The sequence below is a fragment of the Aethalodelphis obliquidens genome, unplaced genomic scaffold (genome assembly GCF_003676395.1).
Source record: "Aethalodelphis obliquidens isolate GAN/ISIS:26980383/991018 unplaced genomic scaffold, ASM367639v1 scaffold70, whole genome shotgun sequence".
Lineage (NCBI taxonomy): Eukaryota > Metazoa > Chordata > Mammalia > Artiodactyla > Delphinidae > Aethalodelphis > Aethalodelphis obliquidens.
This window is the reverse complement of record NW_020838014.1, coordinates 6,102,861-6,116,792: the sequence shown is the minus strand read 5'-3', so window position 1 is coordinate 6,116,792 and position 13,932 is coordinate 6,102,861. Positions and strand designations below refer to the sequence as shown.

Genomic DNA, 13,932 nt, shown 5'->3' with positions numbered 1-13,932 from the left:
GACGCGCAGGCTCAGCGGCCATGGCTCACTGGCCCAGCCGCTCCGCGGCATGTGGGATCATCCCAGACGAGGGCGCGAATCCGTGACCCCTGCATCGGCAGGCAGACTCTCAACCACTGCGCCACCAGGGAAGCCCCCTAAATGAATTTTTTAAGGCTTCTAGTGATTCTCACCATTTCTCTTTGGGAACTCTCCAGATTTTGCTCCTTATATCCTTATATTCTTTTTTTTTTTTTTTTTTTTTTTTTTTTTTGCGGTACGCAGGCCTCTCACTGTTGTGGCCTCCCCCGTTGCGGAGCACAGGCTCCAGACGCACAGGCTCAGCGACCATTGCCCACTGGCCCAGCCGCTCCGCGGCATGTGGGATCCTCCCGGACCGGGGCACGAACCCGTGTCCCCTGCATCGGCAGGCGGACTCTCAACCACTGTGCCACCAGGGAAGCCCCTCACTGTGGTTTTGATTGGCATTTACCTGCTGATTAGTTACTGCTGAGCATCTTTTCATGTGTCTGTTGGCCATCTGTATGTCTTCTTTGAAAAAAATCTATTGAGGTCCTCTGGCCAGTTTTTAATTGGGTCGTTTGGCTTTTTGATGTTGCGTTGTTTGAGTTTTTTGTATGTTTTTATGCTAAGCATCTGTTCATGTTGTCTGTTGGCCATCTTTATGTCTTTGATAAAAATCTTACTCACGTCCTCTGACCATTTTTTAATTGGGTTGTTTGGTTTTTTGATGTTAAGCTGTTTGAGTTTTTTGTATATTTTGGTTATTAACCCCTTATCAGATATATTGTTTGCAAATATCTTTTCCCATTCAGTAGTCTGCCTTTTCATTTTGTTGATAGTTTCCTTCATGGTGCAAAAAGTTTTTTAGCTTGATGTAGTCTCATTTGTTTATGTTTGCTTTTGTTTCCCTTGTGTGAGGAAACAGATCCAAAAAAGTTACTAAGATTGATGGCAAAGAGCATACTGCTTATGTTTTATTCTAGTTTTATGGTTTCAGGTCTTACATTTAAGTATTGAATACATTTTGAGTATTTTTGTATATGGTGTGAGAAAGTAGTCCAGTTTGATTATTTTGCATGGAGCTGTCCTGTTTTCCCAACACCATTTATTGAAAAGGCTATCTTTTCCCCATTGTAATTCTTGCCTCCTTTGTCATAGATTGACTAACCATAAAAGCATGAGTTTATTTCTGAGCTCTCTATTCTGTTCCATTGATCTATGTGTCTTTTTTTATGCCAGTACCATACTGTTTTGATTACCATAGCTCTGTAGTGTAGTTTGAAATCAGAGAGCATGATACCTCCAGCTCTGTTCTTTCTCAAAAATGCTTTTGTGTTTCCATACAAACTTTAGAATTAAATCATCTAGTTATATTTGATCTGGTTCTGTGAAAATTGCCTTAGGTATTTTGATTGGGATTGCATCACATCTGTAGATTGCCTTGGATAGTATGGTCATTTTAACAATATTCTTTCAATCCATGAATACAGTATATATTTCCATTTATTTGTGTCATCTTCAATTTCTTTCATCAGTGTCTTATAGTTTTCAGAGTACAAGTCTTTTACCTCTTTGTTTACATTTATTCCTAGGTATTTTATTCTTTTTGATGCAATTGTAAATGGGATTGTTTACTTAATTTCTCTTTCTGATAGTTCATTATTAGTGTATAAAAATGCAACAGATACAGATATCTGTATATTAATTTTATAACATTCAACTTCACTGAATTAAGTTATCAGTCCTAATAGTGTGTGATTTTTTTCTAGATTCTACCAGTAACATTTTATTATACTTGCTTTATCACATATCTATCCTTATATCTATCCATTAATCCATCTTGTTTTGGGTGCACTTCAAAGTAAATTGCAGAGATTACTACATTTATCCCTAAATATTCTAACATACATATCACTAAGTAGAGTTCAATATTTGTTTATATTTTTCCTTTGATCTATAATATACATACATACAATAAAACGCACAAATTTTAAGCATGTATTTGCTGAGTTTTGATAAATGCATATACTCATGTAACTCAAATTCTTATTAAGATATGGATCATTACCAAGTTCTAATAGTTTTTTGGTAACATCTTTAGGATTCTTTATATATAGTATCACGTCGTCTGCAAATAGTGACAGTTTAACTGCTTCCATTTCAATTTGGAGTCCTTTTATTTTGTTTTCTTGTCTGATTGCTGTGGCTAAAACTTCCAGTACTATGTTGAATCAAAGTGGCAAGAGTGGGCATCCTTTTCTTGTTCCTGATCTTAGAGGAAATGCTTTCAGCTTTTTATCATTGAGTATGATGTTAACTGTGGGCTTGTTATATATGGCCTTTATTATGTTGAGGCATGCTCCCTCTATACTCACTCTGTTAAGATTTTTTATCATAAACGTAGATATTGAATTTTGCCAAAAGCTTTTTTGCATCTTTTGAGATGATCATATAATTTGATATACCACTTGATCATGATGTTTGAGTGTTTTAATGTATTTCTGAATATAGTTTCCCAATACTTTATTGAAGATTTTTGTATCTATGTTTATCAATGATATTGATATATAATTTTCTTTTTGTGGTATCTTTGTCTTGTTTTGGCATCAGATTTATGACAGCCTCATAGAATGAGTTCAGAAGCATTCCTTACGCTTCAATTTTTTGGAATAGTTTGAGAATGGTAGGTGCTACCTCTTCTTTAAATGTGTGGTAGAATTCACCTGTGAAGCCATCTGGTCCTGGACTTTTGTTGGAATTTTTTAAATTACTGATTAAGTTTCATTACTGGTAATCAATCTGTTCATATTTTTTATTTCTTCTTAATTCAGTTTTAGGAGATTATGTTTTTAGAAATTTATCCATTTCTTCTAGGTTGTCCATTTTATTGGCATATAATTGTTTGTAGTAATCTCTCATGGTCCTTTTTATTTCTGTGGTGTTGATTGTAACTTCTCTTTCATTTCTGATTTTATTTATTTGGGTGCTCTCTCTCTCTTTTCTTGATGAGTCTGGCTAAAGGCTTGTTTTGTTTATCTTTTCAGAGAACTAGCTCTTAGTTTCATTGGTCTTTGTATTGGTTTTTTGGTCTATATTTCACTTATTTCCATTCTCATCTTTATTATTTCTTTCCTTCTCCTAACTTTGGGTTTTGTTTATTCTTCTCTTTCTAGTTCCTTTAGATGTAAGGTTAGGTTGTTTATTTGAGATTTTTCTTATTTCCTGAGTTAAGCTTGTATGGCTATAAACTTCCCTCTTAGAACGGCTTTTGCTGTGTCCCATAGGTTTGGATCATTGTGTGGTTGTTATCTGTCTTTAGGTATTTTTTCCTGTTTGATTTCTGCAGTGATCCATTGGTTGTTTAGTAACATGTTGTTTAGCCTCTACATGTTTGTGTTTTCTGCAGTTTTTTCCTAGTAGTTGATTTCTAATCTCATAGTGTTGTGGTTGGAAAAGATGCTTGATATGATTTCAGTCTTCTCAATTTCATTAAGACTTGTTTTGTGGCCTATTATATGATCTATCCTGGAGAATGTTCCATGTACACTTGAAAAGAATGTGTATTCTACTGTTCAGGGATAAAATGTTCTGTATGTATCTATTAAGTCCATCCACTATAACTTGTCATATAGGCCAGTATTTCCTTATTGATTTTCTGTCTGGATGATCTGTCCATTGATGTAAGTGGTATTAAAGTTGCCTACTATTATTATATATTATTATGTAACTGTGAATTTCTCCCTTTATGTCTGTTAATATTTGTTTATATATTTAGGTGCTTCTATGTTGTGTTCATATGTATTTACAATTGTTATATCTTCTTGTTGGATTGATCCCTTCATCATTATATAATGTCCTTCTGTGTCTCTTGTTACAGTCTTTGTTTTAATATCTACTTTTTCTGATATAAGTATTGCTACCTGGGCTTTCTTTTTGTTTTCAGTTACATGGAATGCCTTTTCCCATCCCTTCACTTTCAGTCTGTGTGTGTCTTTAGATATGAAGTGAGTCTCTTGTAAGCATCATATATATGGGTCTTGATTTTTATCCATTAAGCCACTCTCTGTCTTTTGATTGGAGCATTTAGACCATTTACATTAAAGTAATTATTGATAGGTATGTACTTATAGACCTTTTGTTAATTGTTTTCATGTTGTTTTTGTAGTTCTTTTTTGTTCCTTCTTCTTTTAGACTCTTCCCTTGTGATTTGATTACTATCTTTAGTGTTATGTTTGGATTCCTTTCTCTTTTTTGTGTGTGTATCTATTACAGGTTTTTGGTTTGTGGCTATCATGAGGTTCATATATAACAACATATAATAATATATATGATTATTTTAAGTTGATAATGTCCTAAGTTTGAATAAATTCTAACAACTCTTCATCTTCCCCCCACACACATTTAATGTTTTTGATGTCATATTTTACATCTTTTTGTTTTGAATATCCCTTAACTACTCATTGTGGATATATATAATCTTATGCATTTGTCTGTTGACCTTCTGTCCTGCTGGCTTTATAAGTGGTTGATCTACTACCTTTACTGTATGTTTGCCTTTACTAGTGAAATTTTTCCTTGCATAATTTTTGTATGTCTAGTTGTGGCCTTTTCTTTTCTGCTTAGGGAAGTCCCTTTAGCATTTCTTGTAAAGCCAGTTTAGTGGCGTTGAACTCTTAGCTTTTGCTTGTCTGTAAAACTGTTTATCTCTCTTTCAAACATGAATGGTAACCTTAACAGGTAGAATATTCTTGGTTGTATGTTTTTCCCTTTCATCACTTTGAATATATCGTGCCACTCCCTTCTAGTCTGCACAATTTCTGCTGAAAAGTCAGCTGATGGTCTTATGGTATTCCCTTGTACATAACTAGTTGCTATTCTCTTGCTTCTTTAAGATTCTCTCTTTATCTTTAATTTTTCCATTTTAATTGCCATTTTAATTTCATTTAATGTGTCATGGTGTGGACCTTTTTGAGTTAATCCTGTTTGGGACTCTCTGTGATTCCTGGACCTGAATGTCTGTTTTCTTTCCCAGGTTAGGGAAGTTTTCAGCTATTATTTCTTCAAGTAAGTTCTCTGCCCCTTTCTCTCTCCATCTGGGTCCCCTATTTGCAAATGTTAGTATGCTTGATATTGTCCCAGAGGTCTCTTAAACTGTCTTCATTTTTTTAAATTGTTTTTTCTTTTTTCTGTTCAGCTTAGGTGATTTTTTACTACTGTCTCATCCATTCCTCTGATCCATTGCTGATCAATTCCTCTGTATCACCTAATCTGCTGTTGATTCCTTCTAGTGCAGTTTTTATTTCAGTTATTGTATTCTTCAGCTCTGTTTGGTTTTTCATTTTTCTAACTTTTTGTTGAAACTTTCACCATATTCATTCATTTTTCTCCTGAGTTTAGTGAGCATCTTTATGATAATTATCTTGACTCTTTACTGGCCGGATTGCTTACCTCCACTTTGTTTAGTTCTTTTTCTGAGGTTATGTGTTGTTCCTTTGTTTGGAACATATTCTTCTGTCTCCTCATTTTTCCCAATTCTCTGTGTTTATTTCTAATGTTGGTTACATTGCCCAATCTTGGAGAAGTAGCCTCGTGTAGAAGATGTCCCATGGGCCCAGCAGCATGCTCCCCTCTGGTCACCAGAGCTGTGTAGTCAAGGGATGCCCTTATGTGGGCTGCAGGTGCCTTTCTGTTGTGGTAGGGCCTACTACTGTGGGCATGCTGGGGGCAAAGCTGGCTTTGACTTGGTTGGCTGCAAGGCCTTGCCTTGTGCAATGGCTGTAGGCTGGCTGGAGGGCAGGGTAAGCTTCTTGCATGCTTTGCTGCATGGTCTAGTCAGGGGATGTGTGGGGTCAGAGTCTTTTTATTATCTTGAGAATGCAAAATAGAACCATTTTATTATGCTTTATTGCTTTTTTTCTCAATGCAAGGTGCAAGATTCTGTTGCAGGAAGAGTGAAAACATCCTCTATTGCATCTGCTGCCATTAATAATGTAAATTCATCCCCCTTTGGATTCCATCTTCTCCCGCCCTCAGTGACGTTTGGAGTGCTCGAAGAAGGACACACCTATGCAACCACTGTAAAGCTCAAGAATGTTGGAGTGGACTTCTGCAGGTGAGGCCAAGGCTCCAAGTGTATGCTCAGATCACCTTCCCCTACTCTGTGACTTTTCTTTGGTTGCCTACATCAGTGAATGTTTATTGAACTGAATTGTAATTACACCCTAACTCTTGAATCTTAACATCATTCATTCAATCATTTACTCACCAATTCATCCATTCATTCATTATTCAACAAATTAGTACTTACCAAGCCTCAACTATAGAGTAGGTATTTCTTTGCCTTTCCATTAATTTTTATCCGTACTTTGGTTAGAAGCACCTCAAGACCTGATCTGTACTAGCAAAAAATGAAAGGGAAGTTGTACAAGTGTTCCAATAACTAATACACAAAACAATAACTAATGCACAAAACTTGAAAGTCTATTTCTCAAATCTACCACCAACTATAATACCAGCTAACACTGGTTGGCACTTTGTGATCTAAACATGATTTTAATTACATTAATTCTGCATAATTGAGGCAAAAAGGAAAAAAAGTTAACCCTTAATCATCAGGGTCATTTTGACTCTGATGATGTGACTTGGAATTATAAACAAGTACCTTAACTCACAGCCTGTACTCCGAATAGAAAATATACTGTATCTGGCATTAAGTGACAAGAAAGTCACCTTAGCCCTTCATTTTCAGATCAAAACCAATAGAATTTTAGAGTGTGTAGAACCTTAGAGACTATTACATAAAGGAACAAACTGAGTAACTTGTTTTAAGGTCTTGTAGGCTGCAGCAAGGGTAGATCTCAGATCTCCTGAGTACCAGCACCTTGCTTTATCAACACCGCTGTGGTCACTGCTTCTTGTGGGAGATCAGTCCTTCCCACTGGGTCAATATACCATGTATCTATGCCGAGACAACTCCCAATCACAAAATCTCCTCTATACTATTTTGAATTAAGCTTCAGGATTATGTCGAGTTTTTTCCCCCATAAAAATGGGATACATGTTTATTTCAAGTGCGGAGTTATTCTCAGGGTCAGTAGCAAGTTTGAGAATGTTTGTGATTCTAAATTCAGGATTGGAAGTCAGATGGAGCAAAGCTACAGGAGCATCTGATTGAAAAGATCACCGGCCCATTTTAATTGAGGTGAATTCTCAACTTCAGGAATCACATTTACTTCCTCACAAACAACCTGATGTGGGACCCAAGCCGCCAGATCAGACATCATTGTTTATTTAGGTTGTTGCCACAAAGTGGGTAGGGAGAAATGGAGAGTCAACCTCAAACGAATTAAAACCACCCATGCAGACCCTGTGTGTCCAGTACAGAATTTTAGTTTTATAGATTTCAGTCCTCAGCTTGTTCAACTCAGCCACCACAGGGCAGACAGCAAAGTGGCTGGTAGAGGGAGTGGAGTAGATGGAGGTAGGCTTCCCTTGGCATTTTAATTTACTCCAGGTCTTTAACCTTCGGGCAGAACCCACAAACCACAGGAAGAGGAAGAGATCAATAGGCACCACGTGTGAGCACCGGGCTTTTCAAGTTCACCAACATTTTCTGAGCCTTTTCTGTTTCTCTTCTCCCCAAACTTGCAAACCCCATACCATGGCAGAGAAAGACTGGCTTCCATGCTCTGCTGCTTTCCAAAGGAGCCTTTATTCTTCAGCTTAATGACCTGGCAGTCAGTATGTGTGTTCACGCTGGCAGCCACACTGCAGTGCACGCGCCAGCCAAACCTTCGCCACCTTCTGCCCAGACCCGAGCTGCTCGTCAGCATCCGAAAACAAAGGGTTGAAACTCAGGTTGGAGTCAGTTTGACGCCGATGAAAACTGTTGGAAAGGCAGTTGTGAAACAGGCCCCAGATTCTTTTTCCAACTGGATATTGGGTTGTTTTTCTACTAGTCTGGACCCCTTGCTCCTGTGTAGGGAATATTAACACCTTTCTGGTTTTATTACTTCCCAGTTCATTCGTGCTCATGTTTTTCATTATGGCATCAATTTATTCCCATCTTTTTTCCTGGTAGGTTTAGGGTGAAGCAGCCCCCACCCAGCACAGGACTGAAAGTGACTTACAAACCTGGGCCTGTAAGTCCTATGTGCTATCTGTTGTGTGTGTCCACGTGTGTGCGTACAGATATGTATATGTTTCCAGTCAAGTGATTTTTAAGTCGTTCTACCTGTTTCAGTTTAAACCATGTTTAAGTCTACTTTTTCTAGTATCATAAACAAAAGATTCCTGGTATTGGTTCAACATCTGGCTTGATGTCACTTACTTCATGTAACAACCATGAGCAGATCTGTGTGTAAATAGAGTTAAACTTCCAGCTATGGAACCATTTCTGAAGTTCACTTCACTTGTCCCAATACTGCAGTTCTATACTGTTGTCTGGAAATACCTTTTAAAACATTAAATACGATTTAACATGCACTTGGTAAACTGATTACCTAAAGATATCCTGTGACAAATCCTTCTGCAAAGTGAAAAATCACTTGAAAAACAAATATTTCATTGTTTACATTTTATGTAAATCTGGTTTGTCCTCTTGGTATTTGTCAGAGAATATTATTTAATAACATATTAAGAAATAGTAGTATATTTAAAGTCACCATCTGTCTCATTTCTCCGAAAATCTCTGAAAATACAAATTTTAATATGTCAATCTGTTCTGATTTTATTTGATACATTCCCCCAAATAAGGTGTTTAGTATAAAATGTGTATACTGCCACTTAGTTCACATTAGAATTTCAGAAGTGTAGTATGTTATAAACAAAAGGTTGTCTCAAAAGATAACAAAAATCACACTTTCAATCTTAACTTTTATTTCTTGGTCAGTATATCATCTTGCTGCTTTAACACGCCTTTCATTTCAGTCAACAAGCTCTGAGTTCCTCCCATATGCCAGTGATAGTGCAGGGTACAGGGGATGTTAAAGATGAGTGAGACACATAAGGAGCTTACAGAGCAGGACACATGGTGGGCACTCGAGAGATGTGTGATTGAGTGACAGATGATGTGAGGAAGCCACAGTTGTTATACGTTGACACAGAAGCATCGGTTGGCTATAGTGCAAAGAAAGTTGGCTTCTTGTCCTGGCTATGCTACCAAGCAGCTCAGTGATGTTTTTGGTTAATTAATCCTCTGGACCTTGCTTTCCTCGTCTATAAAAGAAGGAGCTTAGACTGATCACTTCTTAGCCCTCTTCCAGCTCCAGTATCTTATGATCTATATAAAATTGTAGTACGCAGGCTGCAATTTCCAAACAGAAATACATTTTGGGATTAGATCCACTAATTCATGAGTACCTCTCCAAGACAATGCATCATTGTACTGTGTCAAAGTTTCAGAATCTTCACAACATAACGCAAAAACAGTTAAAGCAAGCTTTTCTCCCACTGTTCTGGGAAGTTAGCAAATCTTTTTCATTTAAAGTAGGGATCAGCCAAAAGCCAAACAAACGACTGCTGGACGAACGTTTGTATGTACTAAAAACCCAGCTTGTATTCTTTGAAGCTCACTCTATACTGTTTGTTATTATTTTTTTTTCTTTTTGATAGTAGGTTTTGGCTCTGGCAAAGAATGTAACCTCTAGACTTCTCCATATCTAAATCTCACCACTGTTCATCTTGGTTCGTTGCCAACAGTGAATGAATGTACTCCAAGCCTGGGTAAACCTGTGTGATAACAGTTCTCCAGCTGCCCTTGTGCAGAATGTCATCATTCCCCGGCCCTGCTCTGGTTGCTGGGCTTGGAGGGCTAAGGGCTTGGGTCTCAAAACAGAGCTGTTGGATACTCTCCAGTGTGCAGATAGATGCTCACAAGCACACTGCTGAAAAAACCGAAACATTTTTCAATTCTATTATTTATAAAACTCTATTGAAGAAAAAAATTCCATTCGTACCTAACTGCTTTCCATGTGGTAGTTTCTTCTGATTTATTTTTTCCAGATAACTGTTCTCAAGTCTGCTTTTTAACCCACCTCCTAGAGAGGCAGCTTAGAAACATAAACAGCTCTTTCTTTCCTGGCTAGTGTTCTTTTCAAGGAGCAAGGCAAGAAGCCTATTCCTTGCTGTGTTTCTTCTTCTTTATGTATCAGGTTTCTTTTTTGTTGGTACAGACCTCGTCCATGTAGCTTTCGGATCTAAGCAGTTTGGTATTTAAACTAATTCTGTCTCCCTCTACTGGCTTTGCCACATTGCAGGTCCTACATTAGGAATACTCTAAACCAAGGGGCAGGGCAGGGGAATTGTGGGATTCACCCAGTCTCTTAGATTAAATTTAAGATGAAACATATTTTTCTTAGATTAAATTTATCTTTATCTACAAGGATGACAATAAATAGAAACTTGCTACTGATATTCAAGAAATAGCACAGTTACAGACATCATGAAAGTTTGCCCTCCAGCATCCTGGCATTTAGTTTCCTTATGCTTTTTCCTAAATAGCACTTGATGTTCTCCTTCAGCAATTTTTCCTGGGTCCCGCTTACTCAATGGAATTCAACCTAACTAATCCATGAAGTAATTCTTCTAAATGCTAGAACAGCAATCATTCATTTGTGCCAAATTTATAGATGAGGAAACAAGATTAGAGAGTTTGAGTAACTTGCCCAAAGTCATGTTAAAAATCAAGATTTGAACTCATACATGTCTGATTCTAAGGCTACATTGTGTCTTATAGGTGGCTGCTGGTTTGCAGGCAGAACTGAAAGTGGAGTTATTTGCCATGGCTTTTGGAGAGGATGGTGCCAAGGGATCAGCACACATCTTTCACAATATAGAGATTATGACTGAGCATGATGTCCTGTTCTTACCTGTGGAAGCAAATATCCTTTAAAGTTCAATTTGAGTAGTCATATATAGTGCAAAAATTACATTTGAGCAAGGAGAATTCAAAATGCTATTTTCTAATCCCCTCACATCTGCACTCTGTAGCTTCATTTATTCTATTTTTAAAATCAGAGTTAAATTTCTTAGGACAAAGACTTGTATCTTCTTTCATCTTTGAAAGCATCTAGCAAAGTGCCTAACATAGTACATGTGACTGTAAGTTGGATAAATCTCAATATTATTGGCCATCTATGGGGTATCAGACAATCAGAATTTTTTAAAAAAGCAAGTCTTTGTCATTAAAAGAACACAACAACTTGTAATCTTGTTGGGGGATAGGAGATACCTTATTGTAGAAGTTGAATGGACATACACTGAATTACAATACATTCCTTCATACTGGTGTCTCTTGCAGATAGAATATACAGATATCGAGAACCTATTATATGCAAGGTACTGTATGAAATATTTTATCAAATATAAAAATGAAAATTGGACTCTATCCTAAAAGACTTACATAGTCTGGTAGCAGAAATAAAGTTTTCACACTTGATTCCTATATTGTACTCCAACAGCATGAATCATATGCTACTTTGCGTTACAGTTATATCTATTTGATATTTGAGCTGGGTCTTATAGAATGCAAAAACTTTTGATGAAAGGAGACTTAAACTAGGAAGAATGAACAAAAGTGTAGCAATAGGAAATCTCCAGGTGTTCAGAAGGGGAAGCAGGGAGTTCAATTTGTTGAGAGATTAGAGTATTAGTAATATAGTGGGAAAGTTGGTTGGAATCAAGTTATGGGAGATTTTGAATCCTTGGCTTGACTTTATTATATAAGCAACAGTGAATCATTGAAATTCTGATCCAATGGGTGATATAATCAGCCTATCTTTATAAAAATGAATCCAGTGTTATTGTACAGGATATGCTGAAGGAGAAGAGTTACTGGATATGCAAAGAACCATTGGAAGGCTACATCAACAGGCCACGTGTAAGGACAAGAACTATAGTGTGGCAACTATAGTTGGGAAAGAGGGACGTGGATGAAAGACATTTGGCAGGGGGTACTGTAAAATCTAAGGAGGGACCCACTGAGAAAAGGAAGTAAGAGGACATAAGAGTTCACCTGCAAGGTTTGGGGCTCAGATAATGAAACATGGAGACTCAGGAGTGGATCTCAATTGAACAGTCAGGGCTGGAGATATAATAATTTTAAGTGTCAGCTACAGAGGTGATGATAGAAGGTATGTGGAAGGAGAAGAAATGTGGAGTCTGTTTAGGGAGCAGGAGAAAAAAGAGGCACCAGTGGAGACAGAACAAGCAATTAGCAAAACATGAAATATCTCAAAGAATTTCAAGGGAACTATGGACACAGTTGACAGATGCTATGGAGATATCAAGGAGACTGCGGATTTAAATAGGACCACTAGATTTGGTTGGGACAAAAACCAAACTGCAGAACGTGAAGAATGGCTGGGTGTTAAGAAAGCAGAACTATTGAGTATGGATACATTTTCAATTTAGTATTAAAGGAAACAGCAAGAGTATATGGTACCTGAGAGAGTACCTCAGGGAGGCAACAGGGAAAAGGAGAGATTTTCAGTTTAGTGTGTTTGTGGGCTGGAAAGAGTGGATCAGAAGAGAAACATTAGAAATATGAATGAGAGGACTGAACCAGCAGTATCCAAAAGAGGGCAAGAGAATAATCAAGAACAGAGCTGAAGTGTTAGTCTTGGCAAGGGAGAGAACAAAGATGGCTAAGGATCCAGACATTCTGAGGTGAAAGAAATTTAGGGGAACTTGTGTCAGATGACCTTGATTTCAATAGAAATGGAGTTGGATTCATTTGTTCATTCTTTCAAAGATCGTAAGTTTTTCTAATGTGCTAGGCATTGGGGATACAGCAATGAACAAGAGACACACATTTCTGCCTTTATGTAAGCTTACATTCCAGTGGGAGGACAGACAATAGACAAAATAAGTGAAACATGGACTACAATGGTGATAAGTACAAGGGAGAAAATGTAAAGTAGGAAAGGAAGTATAGGGAGTGTTAAGGATTGCAGTTTATAGCAGGGTGGTCACGAAAGACCTCACTGGGAACAATTTTCCCCACTCTGGGAATTAAATCAAGTCCTCTTACATCCTCTTCACACAAGTTATTAGATGCTGATCCAGACTAACTGAATCCCTGTGGCTGATCACAGCAATTAAATAATTTTGCATTTATGTTAATAAAGTTTCTATTTCCTTGCTTATAGAGACCATCTGTCAGGCACAGAGAGATGGGGAAAAGAGTTTTATTAAATCCTTACTCTACTTCCAGTGACAACAATGATAGTTCATAGTCCATTTCCCAAGGCCTGTCCCCCTGCCCCTCCCCACCAAAAACCATGAAATCTGGATGCTGATGTGGTCCGGGACCTGGTTATGGTGACTGATGGCACCTACAGAAAGGCCAGTCACCCTTAGCAGAAAACATACTCTAGGGTGAACAGAAGAAATTACAGAAGATCAATAGCCATCCTTCATCCCCTAAACCTGGCGTGCAGAATTTGCATTAGACAGAAAATACCTAAAATTGAGCTAAATGTGCTGGAGATTCTAAAATGTTATGAGTTTGCATGTACAAATCATTTGTTCATGAACGTAATCGTCCTTAATGGGTACTTTACCAGTTTTAACAAGCAGCAATTATGATAAGAGACCAAAAGATTTTCCCCAGGGAAAAGAAAATCCTATGGTCCAGATTTCTACAGCTGCTTCCCCTGCACTTGGAGTCTTCATGTCCCGTAAAGCTTCTCATTAGGTGTCAGGTAAGTAACAAATTTGTAATTTGATTGTCATCCATTCAAACTTGAAGCCTTAGACCTTGCATTTGTTCCCATCTTCATACAGCCAGCAACCAATGAGCCACTTAGTCTGGTGGAATGAAAATATTTGTTTTTAATAATTATAACTACCCCTTCATAGTCATAAACTATCTAATCCTCATACTATCTACAAGATAGATATTTTTCCCACTTTATAAATAAGGAAACT

The 13,932-nt window shown here is 37.4% G+C and overlaps 1 protein-coding gene across 1 annotated transcript in view; it reads left to right on the top strand.

Annotated features, from left to right (window-relative positions):
- Window positions 1-13,699, top strand: part of SPAG17 (sperm associated antigen 17) — a 218,300-nt gene extending 204,601 nt beyond the window's left edge. The window contains 4 exon segments of the mRNA XM_027091011.1: window positions 5,931-6,115; window positions 8,084-8,144; window positions 10,739-10,883; window positions 13,566-13,699. Coding sequence (XP_026946812.1) covers window positions 5,931-6,115; window positions 8,084-8,144; window positions 10,739-10,883; window positions 13,566-13,699 — 525 coding nt within the window.
- The last annotated feature ends 233 nt before the right edge of the window (window positions 13,700-13,932 follow it).